The 27,498-nt window shown below is 42.3% G+C and overlaps 1 protein-coding gene across 1 annotated transcript; it reads right to left on the bottom strand.

The window, feature by feature from the left end:
- Positions 1-4,661: 4,661 nt before the first annotated feature.
- On the bottom strand, positions 4,662-13,222 carry LOC133915801 (DNA-directed RNA polymerase II subunit RPB2-like). Its single transcript, XM_062359121.1, is given in 25 exon segments — positions 4,662-5,444; positions 5,556-5,978; positions 6,100-6,399; positions 6,482-6,625; positions 6,706-6,759; positions 6,837-6,906; positions 6,993-7,108; positions 7,217-7,312; positions 7,390-7,467; positions 7,546-7,671; positions 7,853-7,954; positions 8,054-8,209; positions 8,530-8,646; positions 8,774-8,881; positions 8,972-9,048; positions 9,130-9,202; positions 9,306-9,443; positions 9,533-9,577; positions 9,667-9,787; positions 9,882-9,968; positions 10,050-10,114; positions 10,361-10,558; positions 10,701-10,991; positions 11,064-11,285; positions 12,725-13,222. Coding segments are annotated over 25 exon segments (3,687 nt in total). The 5' UTR covers positions 13,091-13,222; the 3' UTR covers positions 4,662-5,330.
- Between the last annotated feature and the right edge of the window lie 14,276 nt (positions 13,223-27,498).

Genomic DNA, 27,498 nt, shown 5'->3' on the forward strand with positions numbered 1-27,498 from the left:
ATAGCGGGAATCAGATTTGATGACACATTTATGATGAGTAAATGCATCTGGCAGATTATTTGCAATATGTTGCAAATACAAGATGTTCTGCATAAGGATTCAGATCTCAGGTACGTGGATATGAGGTCTGAAAATGAATGTGTGTGACATTCTCTTCTGATTTCCGGCATTATTTGTGGTATTAATATCCTCTTAATACTTGGAATTATCCTCAAATGTTATGAGCAGACAGACAATGAATATGTCATTTATGAGGGACTCGAGATATTATAGATTGATAGATAATTATATCTCATATGGATCCCCAATGTCCTTTGATGTATGCTATAGGGTGATGATATCGGTACGTCCAGAACATAATCGATTCGCAGATGGGAAATACTTAGCTGAGGCCAAATTTCCACATACTAATTGCAACAGAGGGAGTCGTATGATTGTAGTTGGATGAATTTAGTTTAATGATGCGGTATGTAAAGCCATATGTCACCAATAAGATGTTGGTAAATTGCAATTCTACGTTTGGTCATGCAAATGATTTGATTCTCTTGATGAGAGATTTAGCTAGATCATTATGGATGTGCACATAGGGTACTTGATGCAGTAGTGCCCAAAGCCAAATAATAATTGAATGCACGTTAATGAATGGCATTATCCATGTGAATGGATTTGATCCTGCGTTCAGGATAATTTGCTCTAATTTAATTATTTTAGCAATGAGTTTGGCATAAGTATGGTGCCTTATGTATAAGGGACATATGTAGGACAATTTTGGAGACACATCAATCTGTATTATAGAGTACCTAGATGATCCATAAAATTGCTGAATATAGCCACATGCATGTTCTTGAATGTGTTCAAGAAAATGGGTGGCACATTATGAATTTTAAGGTAAGAGGGTTTTAAAATTAAATTCCCTATGACACATGCGGTGCACACAAATATGAAGATTTTGGGAATTGATACTGTAACCAATAGAATTGTTTAATTTTTCTCATCACCTCTAATGTAGAGTGACCAAGGCAATTATACCAAGTCTTGATTTGATCAAGATAGACAAATTATTTTGTATGCAATATATGGTATGGGTTTTAATGTATGTATAGTATAATCTAGATGGTATATAGGGAAGCTTGCTATATCCGTTGATTAAGAAGAGAAATTCCTCTTTTGTTGTCATCATGGGTTTTGATATGTAAACCATTCTGACGGATATCTCTATAACTTATAAGGTATGTGTTGAATCGAGATACTATAGAGCATCATCGATTTTGACTTGTGTACCCATATGGAGAGTAATTATGGCACAACCAGAGCCAACAATTACTGCATCGCGTCCAGTGATTGTCAAAATATTTCCTTATCTTTTAGTAAAAGTTTGAAAATATTTTGATTTCCCTAAGTATAGAATTTGTGGTGCATATGTCCACTAGGCACATTTCTTCCTCCATCAGATTGACTCTCGTAAAAATCTATATATATAGAATTGAAGAATTTGATATAAAATTCTTTATCAGATATATCGAATGCATATAAACTTTATGTAGTATCATAGTGTTGATACAATATTGTATTACAATATTTAATGGGACATAGATAACATGGTAGCTACGGAATGGACAGACTAGATAGGGTCTCCAAACATGTCGTGCGAAGCAAATTCGACAATAGGGATCTTCTGGCTGCAGAAGAGTCTGGTTGTTACTTGGTTCATGCAGAACATGTTGTGAATAACTAGTCTCTTTGGTGGTGACAATTTGAAAATTGAAGTGTACTTCAAATCTTTGTCCTTGAGCAGGTTGGTTACGTCCCACGGATTGTAAATACAAATCAACTAAATGTCACGGGTTGCGGCATTTCTAAGTGGAGTACTTGAAGCATCCACACTTGCGACAAACATTAGATTTGTCAAGTTTGGAAATGACTTCACCCTGATTCGGTGCATAGGGCTTCTGCTTCTTGTTACGTTTGTGTTTACCATTGAACTTCTTTGGATGGCGTCTAAAAGAGCCATCAAACTTGTTGTTATTCTGAAAATTAGCATGTACTTCAGGTAAAGGAGCAGCTTCGATTAGACGTTGATGATGATTCCTTAGAAGGAGTTCATCATGCTATTCGGCATGAAGTAATACATGAATTAAGAAAGAATAAACATGGTATTCTCATTGCACGGTATTATTGCTGTAAGATCCTATCAACGGGTAGCATAGAAAATAAAGTTTTTTCTATCTTTTTCACATATGTAGGTTCTTTTTAGCAAAACACAATTTTGAGAAGATATTATGAATAACATGGTTGTAATCTCCGACGAATTTGAAATCCTGGAGTCAGATATGTGTCCATGACTTGCATCGGGCAGAATGACTACCTTCTGCTATTCATATCTGCTTTTGAGAGCTAGCCATAGGTGCTCGGATTCTTTTTCCATCAGATACTCAGATTTTGAGATCTGGATAGATATGGTGTCTTATTATGTATAAAGCTCCATACTGTGGATCTCCCTTTTGGAGAGGTTGATGTGCCGCAACTATTTCACAGGACACAAGACTGACCTTAATATCCATTTTTCATGTTGGATAATTGTGACCATCAAGCGCGAGTTCATCGAACTCTTGGCCGGTCATTGTATCCTATATGGATTTTACCATAGATTTGATTAATTTACTGTAGGTAAATTAAAAAATCATCATGGTAATATTATAATAATGATGCAAAATTTTGTAAAGTCAAGTTGAGACTTGAATTACATAGTGTAGACCTCAAATTATGTACCTAAAATATTGAAGATAATCACCAAATGCGTATAGATCTCATAGTAGTAGGAGGCATAATATGACATTTATTAGTAGAAACCTATGTTCCTATTATCTTGTGTTATGCTAAGTAAAATATTTGGAAGAACACGTTGAAGGTAGTCATTTTGTCAAGATGACAAAATATAGACCTCACAATAATTGTGGACAATCTGTAAATTTGCAGTATATCCATATCTCAATTACCTTGTGTTTCACAAATATTAAATTGAGGTAATCACTTTTTTTGCATTATAATTCTGCTTGAATTAAGTAGATTTGGGTGTAAAAGCTCATTGGACTTAATTAAGGTGAATTACTGTATAATCTTGCAAGAAAATGATTCTCAATTGCAAAATTAAAGTGGTCGTAAACATAATTGCGTTTTATAGGGATTGTATGAAGCAAACACATTGAATATTACATAATTTTCCAGAAAAATAGAGTCTGAAATACAATTTTACATCATTAAATAACACAATGTGCAATTACTGAAAACACTGAGGACCTAAACATGAAAAGTACAATATACACAATACTATTAGTTGGACCATCTTGCAATTTGTGAGAAACCCAGGGAAATATTTGCAAAATGGCCTAAGTCTCTATTGATGCTAGCGCTTGCGCATGGGACAAAGCAACCTGAGCCTCAGCCAAGCAGCCTTGCGGCCCAAGGCCCATGCGGGTGCCCCCCCATCCCCGCGCCGTATAAAGGGAGGTGGGCGACAGTTATGGATAGGGTTTCCACTACCCCGGTCGCCGCACCCAAGCCTCAATGGCATCGGCGCCGCTGCACCGAGTCGGGTAGCCGTGGGGCCACGCCGTTGCGGCACGTGGCCAGATCACCACCGTCACTGGGTAGTGGCCAGCTTGGATGGATCTTGCTGCCAGGTGTGGTGGCGCCAGATGAGGGCTCTTTCGTCGCCGAAGGAGGCGTGGTAGGAGTCCTGAGGGCGGTTGCGCCGGAGTGCGAACAGTGAGGAGGCCGCCGGAGGGCGGAGGGGCGTGTCGGTGCCATGACCCGAAGGGAACCGAGCGGATCTATCGAGGCCAAGAGCCAAAGCGACGTCGGTGGGTGCCACCATCCTCTCCGTGGGCTTCATCTGCGGAGCCGGTGAGATGGAGGTGATGAAGGCCGAGGGGGGACCATGGCTAGCTGCCATGGTGACGCTGTTTGCGCCGAAAGTGAAGAGGATTGGGGCTGCCGTGTCAGTGGCCCTAACCCGATTGGAGTCCGGTGTAGCTGCGGTGAAGAAGGTCGTCGCACCACGGCGGGCTGCCTTGGTGGCGAGGACGAAGGACATGTGCGCTTGGGTGAACCCAGGTGAGCCCGGATAGAGACGCCTATGGGCGCTCCAGCAAGGGGGCTCGTTGGTAGCCGAGGGGATCTGGGTGCGCATGGCCTGGATATGCACGCTAGCCGGTGGTGCTTTGGCCCCGTGCTTCTACGATGTCGTCGATGTTCGTGCTAGACGAGAGCGCGCTGGCCCAAGGCCATGCGCTGCCGCCATCCAGAAGCGTGCCAACAAGGGAGCCGTGTTGGGCTGCTCCACCGTGAGGGGTTCTTCTTGTTTGAGACGACCGGTGAATGTATTTGCTCTGGGTGTCGCCTTCGCGCGATTGCCAAATATGTTTAGCCATCGTGTGGTGGCCAGTTTGTGCTGCCACCGTCGAGTGGAGTGGCTGATTAGCCGTCCTATTGATACCGCAAGAGTGGAAATTCTGGTGAGAGACGTTGCTTTGGTACGTAAATGTACTAGCCAGTTCCTCTCTGTGCTTGTGATGCCCGGTGTGACCTTGCAGTCTCTGTAGAGCGAGGTGGCTGATAACTACTAAAACTAAGGTTGCAATATAAAGTAGACAATGAACAAATAGATTCAATCATCAGATTTCTCATTAATAGATATATATTTATATACATAGTGAAAATGTACCTGTTCGAAAGACATACCTCTCGAACAGATGCTTATTGCTGAACAGGCAAAAATAACTATCAGACATTCGTCACTTTGATTCATAACGTGTTCTCCTTTGTCCGCTATTGTCGCCTTGCGTTGTGGTTTTTGCCCTGTGTTTGGCTTCTTTCTTCCTGCCTCCTTATGTGTCCTTTTTTGACTTTGTACTCCTTTTTCTCGTCTAATATAAAACGGCAGATCTCTTTGCCGACTTAAAAAAAAAACCCTTTGTGTCATAAGGTCCAAACTCAAGCAGAGCAATATTTTCCAGCACACTAGTCCGTTAAAAAACTTTGTAAGATGGTACAGTCCCTTTGTCCAGTGAGTTAATTCCTAATGTACAAAAATAACTAAAATCGATACCCCATTTACCAGCGGTGTAGGTTCGAGACATCCAGAAGTCCAGAATGCCCGGCCCGGTCGATCGCTCACATCCATCAGAACCAAAGTCCAAATCAGGAAAATTAGGGGAAAAAAAGAGGTGCCCGCAAAGAAGTTCCTCAACAGGGTACTAGACCAACATAATGACAAAATTATATATAGCACGGAAGCATAAGGCAACGAGGTCCAGTCAAGCATCCTAAGTTCAGCGTTTCTTCTGATCTTTCCCTGTCTTGATATCTTGGGTGAGCATTCTGGGAGCAATGGCCATCGCCATGAGCTCCTGGAAGAGAAGCTTACAAGCATAGGGTATGTGCACCTGTCAACACGGCAATGTTATATCACATCAGTTAACCGGCAGTTTAAGAGTAGACAGATTCATACCACATTGCTAAACAAGCTATTGTGAGATGCAGAAAATGTAACTTACTTGAACAATATCTGTTTTGTTCTTGCAGCCCCTACATTCAAATGAGTTTTTCTTTAGGTTAGCAATTGCAATGAGGCCACATTTCTCGCATACATGGACTCTGTATGCATCACTCTGGTCAAATAGCCTTTCCTTCAGGAAAAAAGCGGCTCCATGCGCGATCATACAATCCCTTTCCATTTCTCCAAATCGGAGACCACCATCACGTGAACGCCCCTCTGCTGGTTGCCGGGTGAGTATCTGAACAGGACCACGACCTCTCGAATGTATCTTATCATCCACCATGTGCTTGAGTCTTTGGTAATAGGTGGGACCCAGGAAAATCATTGCAGTTAGTTTTCTTCCAGTGTGACCATTGTACATGGTCTCAAATCCACGCATTTGATAACCACATTTATGAAGAGCTTTACTGATGTTATTCACCTGAAATCAAGGCAAAATAAATAAGACTACAGACTTCACATAGCCAATCCAGTTTCATTGCCAGTTTTGCACAGCAATTTATAAGGAATCAAGCATAATGAATCTCCAAAAGAAAACTCACAGTGACATCAGTGAAAGGAGTCGCATCTCCTTCCTTCCCCATGTGAGCTGCAACTTTACCCATAATACACTCAATCAGCTGCCCAATGGTCATACGGGATGGAATAGCATGTGGATTCACAATAATATCAGGTGTGATGCCTTCAATCGTCCATGGCATGTCCTCTTGTGTGTAAGTCATTCCAACAGTTCCTTTCTGACCATGCCTACTGCTAAACTTATCTCCAATTTGTGGTATGCGAACTGATCGCATTCTAACCTTGACAAATCTTAGACCATCAGCATTTGTTGTTAACAGAACCTGTACAGAATACAGCAGACTTAATAGCCTGTTGGTTTCAAATTCATCACACCACCTATGAAAAGGTTGAGAAATAACGAACCTGATCTACCATACCACTTTCACTGTGACGTAGAGAAGTACTATGATCACGCTTCGAGTATCTAGAAGCTTGCCCTTGTGCGTCATCTTGTGGAATAGGAGATGTCTTCCCAATAATGACATCTTCACCCGAGACCCTTGTTCCCTGATACATGAATCATACATCATGTGATCAGTATTGCCCCTGATAAAGATAAGCCTGCAGTAATGAGGTTCTCCACTCACAGGTGGTGCAAGGCCATCATCATCTAGTTTATCGTATGACCCATGGCGCATTCCCTACAAGGACAAGTTATAACAATATTAGCCCATATGAGCAGCAAAGAGAGAATTTATAATACAATTAGAAAACACACCATAGTATTCTCCCTATTTGGGCGACCAAATTCCTCTTTGACAAGTGTCCCCATCTTCTTTTCCTCGTCTCTGCATATGAAGTTTAAATCATCAGATTACAAGCAGTCAAGCACTAGACTACTGCATGGTGGCATAATTTACAGTGCGCACTATACCTGTAAGAGCGGAAAAATAGTGATCGGAAGAACCCACGATCTATGGAAGATTGGTTCATAATAACTGAATCTTCTTGGTTATATCTGGAGTAGCAAGCAATAGCAACTATTGCGTTCTACACGAATCACCAAAATAAGGTATCAAGGATTACATAGAACAGAAACAAAATATGAACATATAGCAAGCGAGGTGCCCTGCAGTTAAGGACAGAATGTTCACTCACAATGCCAGCTGGTAACTGTCTGAAGTGCAAATGTTCCATAGCACGAGTAGTAACTAGAGGCTTTTGCGGGTAGTATAGAACGTAGGCCAATGTGTCCTGAACCAATATGGTGTCTAGATAAGATTCAGAACTATATCAACAAGCCAAGAAAATCAAACAAACAGCATACTCACCATTCTTAACTGGTAGTTGGTGACATAAATTCCCATGGCTTGCTTTCCCATAGCAGACTGATATGTATTACGAGGTGACTGCATTATGAATGGAAAATAATTAGACCTCATCAGAAGGGGTGCAACACTGCAACATTGTGGAAGTGAATGGTTCACCTGGTTGTGATCAGGAAAAGGAATAATCGACGCACAAACGCCAAGTATCAGTGAAGGATGAATCTCACAATGTGTGTAATTCTCAGAGTACGCCTCCTCTGGGTTCTGTCTAGAATTTACAATGTCCTGAAATTTTTTTATTGGTGTCAGTGAGATGAAGCTGAATATAAAGGAAGAAGGCAAAGCTATATAGTGGAATCCTATGGAATGGAGTATACAAGGCTGTTCCACATAGAAGACAAAGCCCTTCAACACATAAGGACCCCACAAAATGTTCAATCAGGTATAGCATGCATATCTCACTTACATTTATGGTCATGGAGATCAATGTAGTCTCCTCTTCTTCCGTGTCTATATACTCTATATATCCTTTTGAGACCAATTCATGCCAGCCTTCATCAGGAGTCTCCTGGATAAGCAGACAACAGGATAACAGAAGCATATGAGAAAACTATACTCTTGTATAGTTAAGTTGGAGCAAGCCAGCACATAGTGGTCAACATCAGACCCTCCGTTGCAATGCTCGGATATGCATCTTCTTAATGAGCAGCCTCTGGTTCTCAACAATAAACAATGGACGGCTGCAGCGCCCATAATCCGTATAGAGTCGAAGTTCTTTAAGACGAATATCACGAACCACGCCAACTTCAGTGTTGACATCAATCTGAAAATGAACACAACCCAAAATTTGAGATCTCAAGGTTCCTCTGAATTGTAGCCTTGACCTGTAATGCATTAACATATCTATGTTTATCCTACTAAAGAAAATGAAATTTGCAGTAAATATTATATGTTATCAAAGGAAGTTTGAATTGCATATGATGAGAACATTGTTAAAAAGAGTGCCCTCAATCAGTCATATATATAGTTTAAGGCTTTAAGCCCATACATGAGAGTGGGTAACACTGGACGATCTTTTAAGATCTATTTCGCCTTTCTGTCTGCACTCTGAAGTGTTAAGCTCAAATAAAGCATGGAACAGACCTGTCTTCTTAAACGCCTAAGTGTTTTCACCAACAGGTCAGGGTTCCTGTGAATTCCAACCCAACAACCATTGACAAAAATTTTAGCAGCTTGTGGGATGACTGCTGGCGATATCTCCTGTAGAAATAATACATAGCAAAATCAATATTGTAATAAATTACATTACACCAAAACCGTAAGGTTGGGAAGGTATAAGCAAATCAAAACGCATGTACACACTGACAAGAGGCAAGCAAAAACAAACCTCAAAATTTTCTGTGCTCCACTCCTCCAAAAATTCTAGAATTGGATTTGCAGCAGAACCAACAGTGATATATACCATCAAGGCAAGATTTTTCACCAAGCCGCAAGCCTGAGTACAAGGCACATAGAATTATAGGACAACTGAACAAACACCCTTCTTTGGCTCAGAAAAGATAACTTAGGACATTAAATCACTCACTTGTCCTTCTGGTGTTTCAGCAGGACACATCATTCCCCAGTGAGAATTGTGCAACTGGCGAGGTTTTGCCAATTTCCCTATTAGTAAGATTTGAACAGATTTTCAGAATCAAGTCTCCATGGAGATGTATTGTATGAAATAAATTCTGTTATATCCACCTTCACGCCCAATGGGAGAGTTCAGCCTCCGGAGATGTGATAGTGTAGAAGCATAGGTCAGGCGATTAAGCACCTTTGAAGAGAAGGATCGTGGAACATAGATTAGCACATTTTTCACTAAATCAAATAAGTAGTGCCTTAGTGGAGCATAGAAGGAATCAAGGAAAAATAGACACCTGAGAAACCCCCGCTCTGGTTCCAGCTTGGTTAGCCTGTCCCCAGTTTCCAGTAGCAAGGGAATACTTCAACCCACTGGTAATAGTTTTTGCTTTGATAGCAAATTGCAAATTAACTTCCTTCCCATTATCTACACACTAGGATCAAGGAAAAAGAGGAATTAATAACTACCAGGATTGAATGTAAGGGTGGAAAAGAGAATTTCACAATTTAGACAGCAAGAAACCTTTTGTACATATGATCTCACGTCACTTGTCAACTTCCTGAAAAGCTGTAGTTGCAGGAGAGAAACAAAATTAGGCCATTAACCCAGAAAAAGGGACCAACACCATCTCAATATTCTGGTATATCTAGACAAACCATTCTAAACAGCCCTCCAAGCAAGGGACCAGCAAGGTCCAGCCTTTTGTTGCCATAATGATCTCGGTCATCCTCAGCTCTTCAACCAAGAGCGCACATCAGTAGGCGGTGAATAATGTATCTGCAGAATAATAGTACAGGAAATCAACCTCTACTTTCAACAGAAATATAATACTTGCAGACGTCTGGCAGAAGGCTTGACAAGGAATACAGACCCAAAGTAGTATGCCTTCTTAGTCTCACAGAATTCCCCTACACCAACATGAGGCAACATTTCCTTTTGAAGTATTTCTTTTGCATACCTGCAATAGAAAAAATAGGTGGGTATTAGCAGAACAATTCAAGCATCTAATGATGTAGTGTGAACTCTTTGCTTGACATACTTAATTCTCTTTTCTCGAGTAACACCAACTGTAGCACCACGCTTTCCAATGTAGTCCAGAGCAACCTATGAACAGTCAAAATAAAGCTTTAAAAAAAGATGAAATAAAAGCCAGATCTCATAAATTCAGTAGCAAGTCATATAACCACTTCTGTTGTAGTTGAGAGATCAGTTCAAAACGTGCACCAGATAACAAATGAACAAAACAGCATGCTCAAAGGAAGGAAAAGAAAGTAGATGATTGACTTATAAGTAACTGAAGTAAACAAAGAAACAGTTTTAGTTCAACCTATCCAGTAGCTGAACAAGTACCTGTTGATTTTGAATGACAAAAGCTTCCTCCAGGGAAGGGCGTAGCAATTCCATCATTTGTGTATCAGAAAAGTCATAACATATGTGCTCCAGTATATCTTTGTCAGCAACAAATCCTAATGCTCGAAATACAATGATAATGGGAATGTCCGCACGAATATAGGGCAGAGTAGCACGGATATATTGACCAGATGAACCCTGCAATATAAGGAACATATCACGTCTTTAACATCTTACAAGACCAGCTTGCCCCAGCACCCCCGACTTGTATAAGACGACAACTATACAAGCACATGCATTTATTGAGAGCTAAATTTAAAAACTTAAAGAAGGCACTAACCCCTTTTGCTCCTGCTCGTGAAAGCATCCGTACAAACATGCTGCTCGCAGGTCTGTTCTGGTTCTCAGCCATAGAACGGACTTCAGCAACATATGCAAATTTGTTAGGCTGCCTCTTCTTAAAAACGTAGACATGGTTGGTGCTCATCTTCTCCTGGGCAATAAGAACCTTTTCACTTCCATTGATAATGAAATAACCTCCTTGATCATAAGGACACTCTCCAAGTTCTGTGAGATCCTTCTCAGATTGTTGATATAGTGTGCAGTAACTAGAACGCAACATGATTGGAACCTGCAGGAGATTAGAAGGTTGAGGAGCGCACAATACAGTTGAGAAAACTGTGTCATATATCAAGTACAGCACCTTTCCAATGAACACTTTTGGATACTCCATAGTCTCTGTAACCTCCTCACAGTCATGTCCTTTCTTCATTACCCTGTATGATACATCGACATACAGTGGTGCTGAGTACGTCAAGTTCCTGAGCCTTGCTGATTTTGGAAATAAAGTAGCTGTCTCTCCATCAGCTTCTGTCATCATTGGCTTGCTGAGATAGATTTGACCAAAGCTGATCTTGTGCAGCGTCTACTAAAGAATATAACAGAACCATAAGTCACATCAAGAAGAATGGGAAAAAACAAATAATACGATAATTCGGTTTCAATTGAAAGAACACCAGAAAGATTTCACGTGGTGGCAGTAGCAGGCCTCCCAAGCCCCAAAAGAAAAGCAACATGTTAAATTTGTGTTGGTCATGCTACAAGCTTTATCATATGTCATTTTCTTCATTTAAGTACCAAGAGTCAATATCCATACCATGGTATTGCTTCTATTTTATTCTGAAGATGTAAATTATTCATTTTTTCCTCCATTTTCTTCTTTTTGGATGTTTTTCACATATACTTGATACAAGCATAGATTATAATGCCATGCTATTGTTTCTAGGAATTATACAAGGATAAATTGATATGATCAAGGCTTCTCTTTTAAAATTACAAGTCTGGTGTTAACTTCATCTGTATGACCATGGCACATTACACCTTTTGGCTTTACTATACCATTTTGAATCTGCATTGTGGCCCCCACATATTAGTGAAGACAAATCTAAAGAAAAATATAATAAAAATATTTCAGCATACAGCTTAAACATTTGAATACAAGTCTTCACTTTACAATCTTGCATACTTATTAAAAAAGGAGGCATGTTTACTTCTCTACAGTTCCACCCCCTAGCATAATTATGTTCTGTATTCACTGGTGATTGTTTCTTCTGTAAAGAAAATATCCATAAATCCATTTCAAACAAGGCATCTTGTTTCACATGAAATCTCTAAGATAATTCAGAAAAACCTTGAAACTTTTTTTTTTGAGTGCTTTGTAATAACAGGATTGATTGATTATGCTGAAAACCACAGAGCTAAGCTGTGAATTGTGTTCTTCCTTTGCAAGCACTTCAGCTGGCATTATCATTATATATAAATCATCTCAGGTAGCTCAAACAAATAAAGTATACAACTGAAATCAACATTGCTTTCTCCAGTTATAACTAGTGAACTGATATCACAGCAAAAACATGTCCCCGTTCAATATACAAAACTCACTCTAAACTCTGCTTGTGCCAACCTTGTGAAACTCAAGCATTCTCCAACTCATCCTACAGAGAGAACTTGAGCAGACGCTCATCTAAACAATACTGCACTAGAATAAAATATTTCTACCCTTCAAAATCCAATCCAACCGCCAGCATGATGGTATCTGGTAGCTGTATATCATTTTCAAAATTCTCGATCCTACCATAGAATTGAACACCACCACTAGCATGCTTTCGCACCGCTTCCAAAACCCTAACTAGCCATCCAATCAAGCAGCTGCCAAGCAAAAGGGTGGCACAGTTTAGAGATCCGTCTTTCACTACCCAAACCCGCCACACCAAGCTCCCCCAACCCCAATCCCAATCGCCCAATCCAGCAGCAGCAAATAGCGAAAAATCAAGCCACGTTTGCTGCGATCGGGGTGGGGTCAACCTCGGCGAACTCGGCCTGGCGGCCGGGATTGTGCTGCGACTCCGGGCGTATCTCGATGTCGGCGGACTCGTCGACGATCTCCTGCATGGTGTTCTGGATAAACTTGTCGAAGGAGTCGAGCTGCTGGCGCACGAGGCCCTTCTCCTCGAAGTAGGCGGAGATAACGGCCCAGGCGTCCTCCTGGGTGATCTCCTCCTCGTCCCGCTGCTCCCCGTCCCCGTCCCCGTCCCCGTCCTCGTCCATCTCGTCCCCGCCGCCGCCGTACCCCACCTCCTCGTCCTCCTCCGCGCCGTAACCCGCGTGGCTGCCGCGGTGGTGCCCGGCGTAGCCCACCTCCATCTTCTCCTCGTACTCGTCGTCCTCCATGGCCGGAACCCTAGAGGCTGGCTGCCGTGCGGGCGTGGGGCGGGGTTCTGTGCCTCGGCGAGCCGCCTCTCGTGAGAGCGAGAGGCGAGGAGGGTGGAACGGAGTGGGGAACTGGAATTGGGGGAGCTTAGCAGATTTGGTACGGTCTTTTAACAAAATCATCATCCTATCTAAGATGTGGTGAATAAGGGTTTATTTAAGATGTGGTGAATAAGGGTTTATTTATTTTTTATTATGATTTCATGATTAGAGTTTAATTTATCTACTGTAACCGGTTGCAATTCACGATTACCAAGTTTACCGCTCTGATTCGGTTTCAAAAATCGAATGATAACCGAATTTGAATTAAAAATTAAAAAAAATAAAAAATTCAAAAAAACTCTTAAAAAACTAGGGACAATTCTAAGATTTTCTGTGAAATTTGTTTTAAAAATAATATTGTTTGCATCATATTCTATAAGAAGGAAGTTTGAAAAAAATGAAAAAAAGTTGAGGCGTACGGCTTAATTATTAACTCATGTTAAGGAAAATCTTAACATAAAAATACATATTTTTTTGACGTATCTTAAGAGGATCTTTAAAATTGATTTCACTGCGTTTAGAGTTTTATTAACTTCTTCATGATTTTTTTCAAAATTCACAATCATAAAGTGAATATATTAAGAAACATCACTTTATTTAACATTTTCATGTCTATCATTATTTTTTCTACGTAAAGCATAGTATGAATAAACTAATAAAAGTAGTTTCACTAATTTTAGAGGTGTGATGGATCAATTATAAATTAATCTAGTCACAATACATTTACGCAGTCCTACATGTTACAATAATTAATTCGTGAGTTCATGTATTTTTAAAAAAGACTAAAAAAAATTAGTTTTATGATTTTTGGATTAGCAAAGAGTAAACTATGCATATAACTTGGTTTAACAAATATATTTGTTTAGAGAAACTTTTTAACTTTTTATGAGTATAAATATTTTATCATGTAGATCATGTTACAAGAAAACCAACAAAATTTGTTTCACTTGATTTGAAGCTCAGATGAATTAGTTATTGATTTTACAAGATTGAGCCAATTTTTGGGGTTTTTTTTAACTTCACTGAAAATTGAGAAAACCGCTCGATAAATCGAGAAAACTGAGCGGTTACCGATAATGCGGAAAATTCAAGAAAATCGCTCGATAAATAGAGAAAATTGCTCGGTAACCGATCCGATTCGACCAGTTACCGAACGAAGAATCTTGCAATTTTTTCCAAATTTCAATTTTTAGCAAATGAAATTTGTGCGAATTTCAACCAAATTTTGAGCGGTTATCGCGATAACCGTGCATTTCTGATTACCGTTGGGGACTGGTTACCGTTTCTCCAATGGTAACTAAAACCCCGTCCATGATCCTGATTTTATAATTAAAATCGAAAATAAACATACCGATTCTATAATTTAGATTTCACAATCTAAAGACAGATCATCATAATCCATAATCTAGGAAAATGCTATTTTTTGGATTATGAATGGTGAATTATGGCACATATTTACCCACCATACCATTACACAATAGTGTTTCGCTTCATTTCTCTTCGTTGCTGAGTACCGCCGTTGAAAGGAGAGCACACCACCAAATCTGATGCCTCTGATATTTGTGCGAATTTCAACCAAATTTTGAGCGGCTATCGCGATAACCGTGCATTTCTGATTACCGTCGGGGACCGGTTATCGTTTCTCCAGCGGTAACTAAAACCCCGTCCATGATCCTGATTTTATAATTAAAATCGAAAATAAACATACCGATTCTATAATTTAGATTTCACAATCTAAAGACAGATCATCATAATCCATAATCTAGGAAAATGCTATTTTTTGGATTATAAATAATGAATTATGGCACATATTTACCTACCATACCATTACACAATAATGTTTCGTTTCTTTTCTCCTTCGTTGCTGAGTACCGCCGTTGAAAGGAGAGCACACCACCAAATCTGATGCCTCTGAGAACAGATCCGTGCCTCCTAATCCCAGGGAAGCGAGCAGAAGGTCGCGTCGAGCACCCCTAAGCATTTCTCTGTCAAAACCTCTTTCAGATTGAGCTTGCAGATGCCGTCTTCCCCTAACTCTAGTTGTCACATCCCAAATTTCGTAATCACGTGATTAAGCTTAATCATGTATCATTAGCGTTATAATTAAATTCATGGTAAATTATTTTGGCACACTAGAGCACTTCGTTCAGTCATTTGGATGACAGAGAGAAATTTGGGAGAAAAAAAAAAGATAGAAATCGTAGTTAAAATGGACTCTTCTCTAGCATGTGAGCCCCACATGTAGGCCAACCACCTTTTAGTAGCACCACCTGCCCCTTCCTCAGCTCACTCTCTCACTCATTGTGCTCCCCACCGGCCACAACAATAGGGAGATCTCCCTCTCACTCTCTCTCAAGCCCCCTCTCTTTCTCCTCCAAAATCCAATCTCAAGACTTGAAATCGAGGTATGCATGTGGGACTTATGCATTCCTTAGCTCTTAAGCTTCTCATCCATCTAATTCATTTTTGTGTTTTCCGGAAGATTCGAACCGGTTTTGATTCGTTTTGGTGTTTAGGGTTGAAACAAGAGGAACACCAGATTTCTTCCCCTCCAGAGCGTTTCACTCAGTTTTGTTCATCACCTGATACTCCTCAACCTCCACAAGCACCGTGGGTGAGTCCCTTAGGCTTCCCTCGGTATGAATTCGTGATTTAGTTGGTCAATTTTGTGATGGAGTGAAGTTTATGAGTTCTTAAAGTTTTGGATCAAATTAAAGGATTTTGGGAGATTTGAGTTAGGAATCGTGTTGCTAGGTTGATGAGTGAATTTTAGACTCTCTAAACTATTTCAAGCATATCTTTCTTTGAATTGGAGAAGTTCACAAATTAAATTGACCATTTTTTCTTGCGAAGAACAGCTGTTCTAAAAAAGTCTGGAGACTCTAAATTTTTTTCCTGAGACTCCACAGTCTAGATACTCCGCAAAAATTCGGGGAGGCTCCGTAGTTACTGTTCAACAGGCGAGTTGAGGCTTGTAAAATTTATAGTAAATTCTATGTAGCTTCAAACATTATGAAATCAATTTTGTTGGTTTTATAATAACCTCCTCTACCTATTCAAAATATCCCCGGAGATTAAATGATTAATTAACTTTTTGAGATGATCTAATTAGGTTAAGACTTCATTAATTCACCATTAATTCTTTGTAAGTCCAAAATTGGTGAATTCAATTTTGCTAGTCTTTTTATGACTTGTTCTAGCTAGGAGAAAGGTTTTCATACATTATAACATATAATTTCATGGTATTTCATCATATGCTTATTGCGGTGTATTCTTTTCTTTAGAGATCATCGTACTGGAGAGTGACGGGTTTCTGCAGGAAGTTTTGTGGTTGATCTTGTTTTGAAGAAGAGCATCAAGGCGAGTATCTAAGCATACTCTACCTACTACTTTGGATCTCGTATGATATAATTTGGTAAATTATATCGCATGTATGTTTGCATAATTAGAGTTCCAGAGTCGGGTGATATGGGTAGAACCTATGTTGATTTGTATTGTCTCTACCTTGAATTATTGTTGATCCTTGTTGTTGTACCCTGGGTTTAATACTATGTTGTCTAACTTAAAAGTGATACGAGATGCGTAGCAATGCATTAGGTTATCGGTAGAAGTCGAGTGGTGAAATGTTTCATTGTTCGCGAGCATAGACTTTAATTACTGTCACAAATTATAATATTATTGGGTTGATGATGTTGGTTGGATGAATTGTAAGTATGAGGCGAGATGTGGGTGGTGTTAGGGGTATCTTTTGCCTAGAAGGAGTTCCTCGGGGTAGTTTGGGAGAGCAGCTTGGATGCCGTATATCGCTTGCATCATTTAAGGCCGTTCGTTGGTGCAGTTGCCTTTAGCACTTTTCCGTACTTATCACATGTCGCATATGAGAATGATAAGCTAAGTACCGTAAGTCGCTACGTTCATTTGACTCATGCACCCAGAATGTGAGCAAGGGCTTGTAGAGGCACCTGAGATCCGCTAGTAAGACGTTGAATGCTTGGGTCTTAGGTGTCCTCCACATACATCGGGCATAGGCATAAAGGTTCGGGGTGGGTACGTGAAAGGTTGATATGTGAATCATCACTTGCAACTGACGGGTTGTGTGGGCGGTGGTCTCATGTCATGTGGGTCCAGGAGTACTCCCCTGCAAGGTGTAAAATCAATTTGAATTGCCGCGCTCTCGGTTATCGAGCAAGCTTCTGTTCATTTGCATCGGTTGTAGAGTCACGAATATGGGATGATATGTGGTTGTTTGGTATGTTGGGGCATGGCGGTTATGGTTCTGTCTTACACTTATGTTTATATTGGTTTCAGTTACATTTAGGTTCTAGATGTTGTCTACAGGATAGTTTCGGTTTAGGCACTCTAGAGTAGATGCTCACATGTTTATGTCAAAATTTTACTTCCGCTTATGAAGTTACTTAACCATGTGGCCGTTTTCTTGCTATTAATCAAATGCACAATCCTTGAAGTCGGTCTATGTATATGTGACCTTTATGGATTAAGTCTTATAAGTACCTTCGTATTCATACCTGCACTTTCAGGTTCTGCTGGTGAGGTAGAGGCGGTGTTTGGCTGCTTCGTGCCTACCGATGCTCGTGGTGGGCAAGAGTAGTACATCCTACTCTTGGAGGTCGAGCTTTCAGGAATGGGGTCTAAGGGCATATGACTCCATTTCCTCTTTTGTTGTATAGGTTTAATCTTCTGCTGCGTAGTTGTCTCTTTTGTTGTAAATTGTTGAAAATGGTTGAATGCTTAAGAACTTGTAATATAATGTTAATTACCTGCTCTCTCTTAAGCTTTGTTGTGATGTGTATGTTGGAAAGGCATATGTTCCGATCTTGGGCACAAAACACGTGCCGGGACTATCGGGATGATGTTCTGGTTAAACGTAGAGGTTGTGATTTTATTTAATGATTATCCTGATGATTAATTAGAATACTATTTGGACATTTCCTAACACCAGTAGCTTGCGCTGCTGCTCCAACCTCACAACACTGCGCTACTACCTCTCGGTCAAGATCAAGCCCGTGGTAAGCATAATTGAGATCCCCTCTCCATTATGTCGGTGCCAAGCATCTTTTGGTCTGGCAACGGCGCAGCCAGCTCTGAGCGCCATGCACCACCACACCACTTAGCTCATTGGCGGCCCTCCTACGGTCGGGCCCATCCATCGTGAGTCCCTCAAACAAGTTCCTCACATCATGCCAATCCTCCTGTGCTATCTGTCGGGCAGAATTGTGGCCGAAACTGGTGGATGACACCAGTGAGTTTCCCGTCCATCGCCGACCATCCTCCCAGCTCAACCCCCTAGCTCTGTCTCTCTCTGTTGGACTTATTCCACATTGGTTCCAGTCCCACTGATCTGTAGCAGGTGTCGAACCAGATGATGAAGTTGAGGAACATCTTCTTGGCCAACCACTGGTGTCGGAGGGACTTAAGATTGTTGCCCAAGCAACAGTCGATGGTGAACTTCAGCCTCTAATTGCGGAAGCAGAGAGAGACTCTAGAGGGAGAGAGCGAGTCTGTAGGGAAGAAGAGAAAGAGGGAAATGATCTAATAGTCTAGTGCTGCTTATTTTAGATTATATGATCTAGATTGTAACCATTTAGATTTTAGATTGTGAGAATCAAAATATATATTGTTAGAATTACAATAAAAAACAAACAGACTCTAAATTGCTCGTCACACTTAAGACACAGTTCAACAAAGAAATTGGTCTATGAAGGTGAAATTAAATGTTGAAAAACTATGACACGCAAAAATTATGATAGTGAATCAAATATGTGTCAGAGAAAGTTTAGTAAAATGTAGCAAAGTACGACAACGAACCAAACAGACCCTGTGTTTGCAGTACATAGACTTTATTTGGTACAGCTGAAACTTATGAGCTTTCGCTGAAAAGCTACTTTTGTTAAAAGTTGCTTATGACTTTTGGATTTTACGGTACATTTTTAGGTCTTAAGCACAGCAAAAATCAGAAAAATCACTCTCAGATAGGTTATCAACTTTAGTTTATTCCATCAGAAACTATTTTTTTAGTTTTTCAAAAACCAACTTTTCAAAACTTTATTTATTTTAACTTATAACTTTTTATAAACAGAAACTATTAATAAAGTGTGCCATACATAATCATAGTGGGAGGACATGCGAAGTCGACCTTTCCGACCGGGTCGGAAGCCTACCCACGCCTACGGGCCTTTCATGTTAGGAGTTCGGGCTCATTCATGCCTACAGCTCTTTCACGTTAGGAGTTTGGGCTCAGATTATGTTTCCTGTGTTATTACAACGAAAACGCACAAGACATCATCACCGCCTTGAAATTTATCTAGTCCGGGCACACGTTTTGCCGTTGAATGATTCTCGGTGTAATTACTTAGAGAAGCTAGGAAGATGGAACGAGAGATTGTCTACATGGGCGTTTATCTAGATGATGCCACCTTTTTCAGGATAAATCGGTCGCACCAACACACAAACACTCATGTGATCCGTGCTAGCACACATCTAAACGAGATGAGAGGTCTGGGCAAACGCTTTACCAGTAAATGCACACTTGCGTGCATGTAATATTTTCTATTTAGAATTTAATTCTAGTGAACAGGTGAGCAGTCGTGTTGAGTATGAGACTCGAACTTGGATGGGCAGAATCCCTCACTAGGATCATACCAACTGAGCTATGGTTTCAATCGCCACACACGTGTAAATATATATGGGGATGCTTTTTTCAGATACCTGAATTTTTTTTTTTAAATTTTTCAAGCAATGGCTGTGAGCTGTTGGATGAGTTGCAACCGTCTTCAACCTCATGCTGCCCGCGCCCAACGTCGGCCGCCCTCCTCCTGCTGTCTCTGCCCTACGTTCGCTGCATCGCCTCCGCCCTCCTTCGGCCATCTCCGGTGGCGACATCACCGCCAGATCCAAGACCACCGTCCCTCCCTCGCTAACCCCTTGTTTCCGCTCGCCCCCGCCCCGTCCTAGTCCTAGCCCTATCCAACGGTCGTCCTCCACCACCTTGCCGCCCCACCCACGCGCCCGCCTCCTTTGCTGGGCTGGCCTACCTCCCCCGAGCTTCCTCTAAACCTGCTGTTGCCGGGAATCCGCCATCAGGAACCCAAATCCTAACCACGCCACCACTAATTTGTCACTTGAAACACAAGAAAATTTCATGCATCTAAAATTTAGGAAGTATTACTATATATACTCTCCAAAGCTAAAACACGAAGTAACGCATTCATCAGTCATCGTGGGCGAAGTCGGGCTCTCGCGGCTTAGGCACAGGCATCAAGAGCTCCCTGATGGCCCGCCTTGATAGCTGTCGGTGCACGCCACACAACACGTTCGCAGTGAATCGCAACACCAGTTTCGTGGTCTTGAAGATGTTGGACCTACCTTCATCCTCCTCTAGCTCCTTGTCCTCCTTGTGCCGCAATTCGACAGCCCTGCACTTGAGGTGCCCACGTCATGCAGCCTAGATGTAGGTGGCCGCCTAGGACCACCACTAATGCCAGTAAAACCAGAACGTGTACTGCACCTGCTTGCTGTGCATGCAGCGGAACTGGCCAGCCACGAACTTGAGCTCCTCGACGTGCAGCGTGAAGGCCTCGACCTCGGAGAGCACCATGACGGTGCACGTGGAGAACGACAGGCAAACCCTCCTCGAGAAGGTTGCGATTGAAGAAGCCAATGCAGCCGTCGTCACTGGTGATGCTTGTGAAGAAACTCACGGTAGATGTTTTGTTTTCCTATGAATTAACCTCAGGGGTTTGATGTCTTTATATAACTCTACATGAAGTATAGTACAAGTCAAGTTACATTAGGATCTCAACTGATCGTGATCTGATCTAAACATGAAAGGCAATCGGCCTATTGCTGGATATACAACAACACGTATATGTTAATGAAGATTCTACCATATGTATACACAATCCTAACCATACTATCTAACACTCCCCTCAATCGAAACTACTCAAGTTAAGATTGTTACAGAGATAGCGAAGTTGAGGTGCATCGAGCGGCATCGTCAAACCATCTGTAACTTGATCTTCAGTTGACACAAAACGAATCTCAAGTGCCTTGCGAGCTACCCGCTCCTTGAAGAAATGAAAATCAACTTCTATGTGCTTTGTTCGCACGTGAAACACTAGATTAGCACACAGGTACATAGCCCCAAGGTTATTGCACCACAGAACAGGTGCCCTTCGGTGCTGAATGCCAAGTTCGCCAAGGATAGGCTAAAACCAGATAATTTATGCTATAGCGTTTGCTAATGCCTTATGCTCAGCTTCCGTGCTCGACCTGTACACAGTGGCTTGCTTGCGATCACTCTAGGAAATAGGATTACTTCCGAAGAAGATAATAAAATCACTCGTAGATCGCCGATCATCTGTACACCTGGCCCAGTCAGTGTCAGAAAAAGATGTAGACTTAGTTATCTTAAGCCCGACCTTTGAGGTTCCTTTGAGATAACGTAGTAAGCGCTTTACTGCCGTCCAGTGCTGATTAGTTGGCATCTGGAGATACTAACATACTTTGTTTACCACAAACACAATGTCTGGTCATGTGAGGGCCAGATATTGAAGTGCTCCGACGACACTTCTGTATCTCGTGGTATCGTCTGGCGATAAAGCTTCTCCTTCTGTGTGTGTCAATTTCTCAGACATGGACACGGGCGTGGATGCTGGTTTATAGTCCTTCATGCCTTCCCAAGCTAGCAGATTTGCCGTATACTTGGTCTGACATAGAAATGCTGCATTCGCTTGCCTCGAGACCTCAATTTCGAGAAAGTAATGAAGATCACCAAGGTCTTTGAGCGCAAACGCACCTTGGAGATCATGTACTAGCTACTCGGCTACAATAGATGATGAGATGGCGATGATGATATCGTCTACATGTATCAGCATGTAGATTGTCACTCCCCCTTGTTGATAGATAAACAACGAGGTATGCTTGAGATGGCAAAAACCTAGTTCTTGCAGCTTGGAATTGAGTCGAGAATATCATGCCCGAGGAGATTGCTTGAGCTCATACATAGACTTATCAATTTTGCAGACAAGGTGAGGAAGCTGCTGGTTGATGTATCCTGAAGGCTGGCACACATATACATCTTCCTCTAACCGTCCATGAAGAAAGGCATTCTGAACGTCAAGTTGATGCAGACACCACCCCTGTGAGATGGCAATGGATAACATAAGCCAAATTGTGGCATGTTTCACCATTGGACTAAAAGTCTCTGTATAGTCGACACCGTACCACTGTTTGAATCCTTTTGCCATGAGCCTAGCTTTGTACCGCGCAATGGTGCTGTCAGCGTGGCATTTCAACTTGAAAACCCACTTCCTGTCAATCAAATTGCAACGATGCAACAGAGGAACCAAATGCCAAGTCTGATTTTGGAGAAGTGCACAATATTCTTCATCCATGGCACGTTTCCAATTTGCATCTACAACAGCATCCAAATGATTAGCTGACTCTATGATGGTCATATTTGCACACCATCAAGTCATGGAATAGGGCACCATGCCATCTGTGAACACCTTGGGCTTCCAGATGTTGTCACATTTGTGTGTGCACATCGGGTGCGTCGTAGAGTTGGCCATAGGAGCATTGGACGCTGGAAGTTCCGGTGCCACAGGAGCATTGGGCGCTAGAGGATCTGGTGTCACAAGAACATTGGGCGTTGGAGGGTCTGGTGCAGCAAGAATGTTGGGCTCCTGAGAGTCTGGTGTGGCCACAAGCTGCAGAGTGGGGGAGCTAGGTCCACTGAGTGAGCCGTGAGCAAGCGAGGGAGATCCTCGTGGCGATGTTGAAGACAACGTAGGCTCAATGCTAGGGACCTGCATAGGAGCAACTGGATCAAACCACACAACATCTGGCATACTAGATATGCTATCACGCATATGGTAATCTTCCTCATTAACCATAGGATTAGACGGAATAGTGCCAGTAGGGAATGATGATGGGGATATGAGTAACTGGTTATGAAGAGAGTCTAGTGTTGTTGCGGGGCAAAATTTGAGAAATGTTCTCATTGAATACAACATCACAAGAGATGTAAACTCTGCCAGAATAAATGTGGAGGCATTTGTAACCTTTGTGAAAGATACTACAGCCCAAAAACACACATTGCTTAGACTGAAACTGAAGTTTTTGGTCACTATAAGGGCATAAACATGGCGAACATGCACAACAATATGTTTTCAAGAAGGAGTAGTCATGCTTTGCATTGAACAAACATTCAAGAGGGGTTGCCATGTTGATTGTTTTACTAGGCATCTGATTTATCAAAAACAGACGGCTTGGAATGCTTCATCCCAAAAACAGATGGGCATGGATGCATGTGCGAGTAGGGTGAGCCCTGTTTCGACGATATGCTATGTTTATGCTCTGCGGAGCCATCTTTCTGATGTGTGTGTGGGCATGACACATGATGTTCTATGCCTATGTTATGAAAGAATGAGTCAAGTTTCTGGTATTCACCGCCACCATCGGACTACACATGAAGGATTTTATGATTCAACAAACATTCAACATGAGCTTGTAAGTGAAGGAATATCTGTTCAACATCAGATTTATTTCGAATGCAGAAGAGCCAAGTAAACTTGCTGAAGTCATCTACAAAGCTAACATAGTATTTAAAACCCCCTGATGAGTTGCACATTGGCCCCCAAACATCAGAGTACATAAGTTCAAGAGGAAAGGACGAGACTCTACTTGACTGGGGAAAGAAGCGCCACACACCGACACATTATTTAACTTGCTACCACCCGAAAGACTAAAGCAACTCACGACATGATCAATGATTGTGAATGAGGGATGACTTAATCTAGAATGCCATTGATCACGACTTGGTTTGACAGAAGACAACACCGCCCTATGTTGACTCGGGTAGTGACTGGTGGGGATTGGATAGAGTCCCCCTTCACTGGGACCTCGGGCAAGCACCCTCTTCGAACCCCAATCCTTAATAAGAAAACAGTCTAGGTGAAACTCAATGAAAACATTGTTATCTTTTGTGAGTCGATGAACTAAAAGGAAATTTTTGTGTGCGTACGGAACATGAAGAACATTGTTTAAAATAAAGGAAGTGTGCGGCGTATGAAGGAAAGATATGCCAATATGAGTAATAGATATACCAACGCCATTTGCCGTGTGAACCTGGTCCTTCCCGGTGTATTGCTCCCTCACATGCAGCTTGTCGAGTTCACCGATAATATGGTTTGTGGCACCTGAGTCCACGTACCACGTAGGGTCGAAGGCGGGGTTGCAGGTGGCGGCATTGTTGGCGTAGCGTGGCTCCTCAAGCTGGAAATTGTGGTCGAACCTGCTGTAGCATTTGAATGCCACATGTCCAACCTTGTTGCATAGTTGGCACATCGGGCGATTCCCAGAGTTCTTCTTCTGGCTAGTGTTGCCTTCATTGTTGCCTTGGCCTCCACGCCCTCTTCTGCCTTGGTAGCCGCTGCCTTGATGGCCTCCGTGACCATTGTTGTCGTGCCCTTCTTAGTAACCACCATGGCCACCGCGACCTCCTCCATCGTTGCCATGTCCAGCCGCATTGGCTGAGATCTGGTAGCTTGAATTGGTGGTGTTATGAAGAAGCTCGTAGTCGAGTATATGAGCATACAACTCATCAAGCGTCATGTCGCCTCCCTTTAAGTTGATGCCGGTGGCAAAAGCGTTGTAGGATGCGTCGATGCCACTCAAGATGTAGATCATCAGCTCTTTGTCAGCGAGAGGATGGCCGACAGATGCCAACTGGTCACCGAGGCCCTTCATAAGAGCATAATAGTCAGTCATGCTCATGTCCTACTTCTGGACGAGGGTGAGCTGCTTGCAGATCTGGGTGACTCTCGTGCGTGAGTGTGACGAGAACATGTGCTCGAGAGCTGCCCAAACAGCAGCCAACGAGGTGAGGCCGAGCACGCGTGCCAGAACTTTTGGTGATAGCGTGGAGTTGATAGCAGCGAGGATGAGCTGGTCTTGGGTATACCAGGTGGTATACACTGTATTGACGACTATCTCGACTCCAGCCTCTATGGACGTCGGAACCATGGATGGTGGGGCGGAGTGAGACCCATCTACGTAGCCGAGGAGCTGGTGGTCATGCAGAATGGGGATGATCCGTGCCTTCCAAAGCAGATGGTTGTTGTGGGTGAGATTGATGGTGACCATCTGACCGATCAACGGGATGGAGATGTGCCCGGATGCCATGGAACCCGCAAAGACCGATGTGCCAGTGTTGGCACCGAGAGTACTAGAGGAAAGCGACCCGAGGGTGGATCTGGAGGCACCCGAGGTGGTCATGAGCTTTGGATCAAAATTCGGGCTCTGGCCCTGATACCATGTGAAGAAACTCATGGTAGATGTTTTGTTTTCCTGTGAATTAACCTCAGGGGTTTGATGCCTTTATATAGCTCTACATGAAGTGGAGTACAAGTCAATTTACATCAGGATCTCAACCGAGCGTGATCTGATCTAAACATGGAAGGCAATCGACCTATTGCCAGATATACAACATCAGGTATATGTTAATGAAGATTCTACCATATGTATACACAATCCTAACCATATTATCTAACAATGCTCTCGAAGCTGCTGCAGATGATGAAGACCATCTGGTCCACGGGGTCACCCTCCCGGATGATGTAGGTGCACTCGTGCAGAGGCTGGGCTTAGGGCACTCGCATATGGCATCCAGGAGGCGCTCATCCATGTTGACGAAGAGCGGCACCCGACGGACGAGGCCAAGGCAGTGGTGGCGCTTGATGTCACGGTGGAGGTCCTTGGGCAGATTCTGGATGAGCGCCTCAGGGGCGGAGCCGAGATTTTGGCATAGGGAGCCAAATTGACAACCCTCGTAGAGGAATAGTAAGATACCTCCAACACATAACATAGAAGAAAGAGTAAAGACACCTCCAACAAATATAATATTCATAACAAAGCAAAAAATTATATGTTAATGGCGACTCATCTATTGCTTTCTTTCCCTTGGTCCACTTCACAAAAAATAATCTTTGTGTTGCCTTTTTCAATGCTAAAAAATTAACCATAAACAATTGCTTTTTCAATGCAGTTTGTACCTAGTTGATGCTTGTGTGACATACTGGAATTGTAATGATAAAATACAAATTTTAAAGCTAAAGACAAAGAACCAATCTGTGTGCTAACAAAGTGAGAACTATTAAGAAAATATGACGAATTATCACTAGAAATACCTTCCTAGCTTCAACTTTAGGCCATATTAGAAAAGCTTCATACCACTTTATTAGAAAAGGCTTTCAAACTAACATACTAATTATTAATCAACCGTAAGAATAAATCGATCATGGTGGTCAGACGTTACGTACCTTTGCCCTTCGTCTTTGGTGGCTCCTAGCAGGATGCACATCAGCACTTGCGCAGGCAGATAGTTTTGCGGAGGCTGCCACTTAATCGGCGATCAATCCGTACTCCGGTGGCAAGAACACGCGCATGGCTTGGCGGTAAGATTTGCCCTGAGAGCGAGGGGTGTTGCGGCGCCGTGACAACACAGCCGAGAGAAATTGCCGATTTAACGATTCGTTTGTAAATGATCAGGGTAACTTGTTTGAGAATTTGGCTGTCATTTGGGCTTTTATATGTTAAGCAACAGGGACGGAGCTAGAAAATAATCAAAGGGGGAGCCAATTAGGATGAATTGAGTATTAGGGGTGCCAAATAAAGAAATTGTATTATTATACATAAATTTTTTTGAGTTATATAGAGTAAATCATCAACCATAGGGGGGCCAGGGCTCCTGCTAGCCCCTCCCTGGCTCCGTCCCTGTTAAGCAATATCATTCACATGAGGGACCATATCTAACCTAATCCATGCAGATTAGCCAGTGTCTCATCAAAAAATGAGTACGATAGGGGGAGGGGGAAGGGGGCAGGGAAGGTGGTGCATCCATTGCTCGGAATCGCGCCTCTTGACGCGCATCTCCTTGAGCTGCACGGTGAGGGACTGGAGGTAGGTCTGTATGTTGCCGATGAGCGCATGGCCTTTAGGATGAGGCCGAAGGTGTCGAGCGTGATGGAGAAGAGCGCCTCCCCGGTGTAGATGCTGGTCTTCAGGCCCCGACCGAGCGTGCTCCCCAGCAGAGGCAGAAGAGCAGCTTGGAGGTGCTGTCGTCAGACTTGATCACATCCGGCACGTATGAAAAAGTTATGAATTTCAGAAAATCAATTGTCATCAACTATCCGATTCATGATACGAACTGGTACTAATAGTCTCTTCATTATCAGTGCTAGTTATGGTAGTAACCAGCACTAAAAAATCACTATCAGTATCGGTTCATAGTTAGAATCGGTACTAAT

This window comes from Phragmites australis, chromosome 4 (assembly GCF_958298935.1).
Source record: "Phragmites australis chromosome 4, lpPhrAust1.1, whole genome shotgun sequence".
Lineage (NCBI taxonomy): Eukaryota > Viridiplantae > Streptophyta > Magnoliopsida > Poales > Poaceae > Phragmites > Phragmites australis.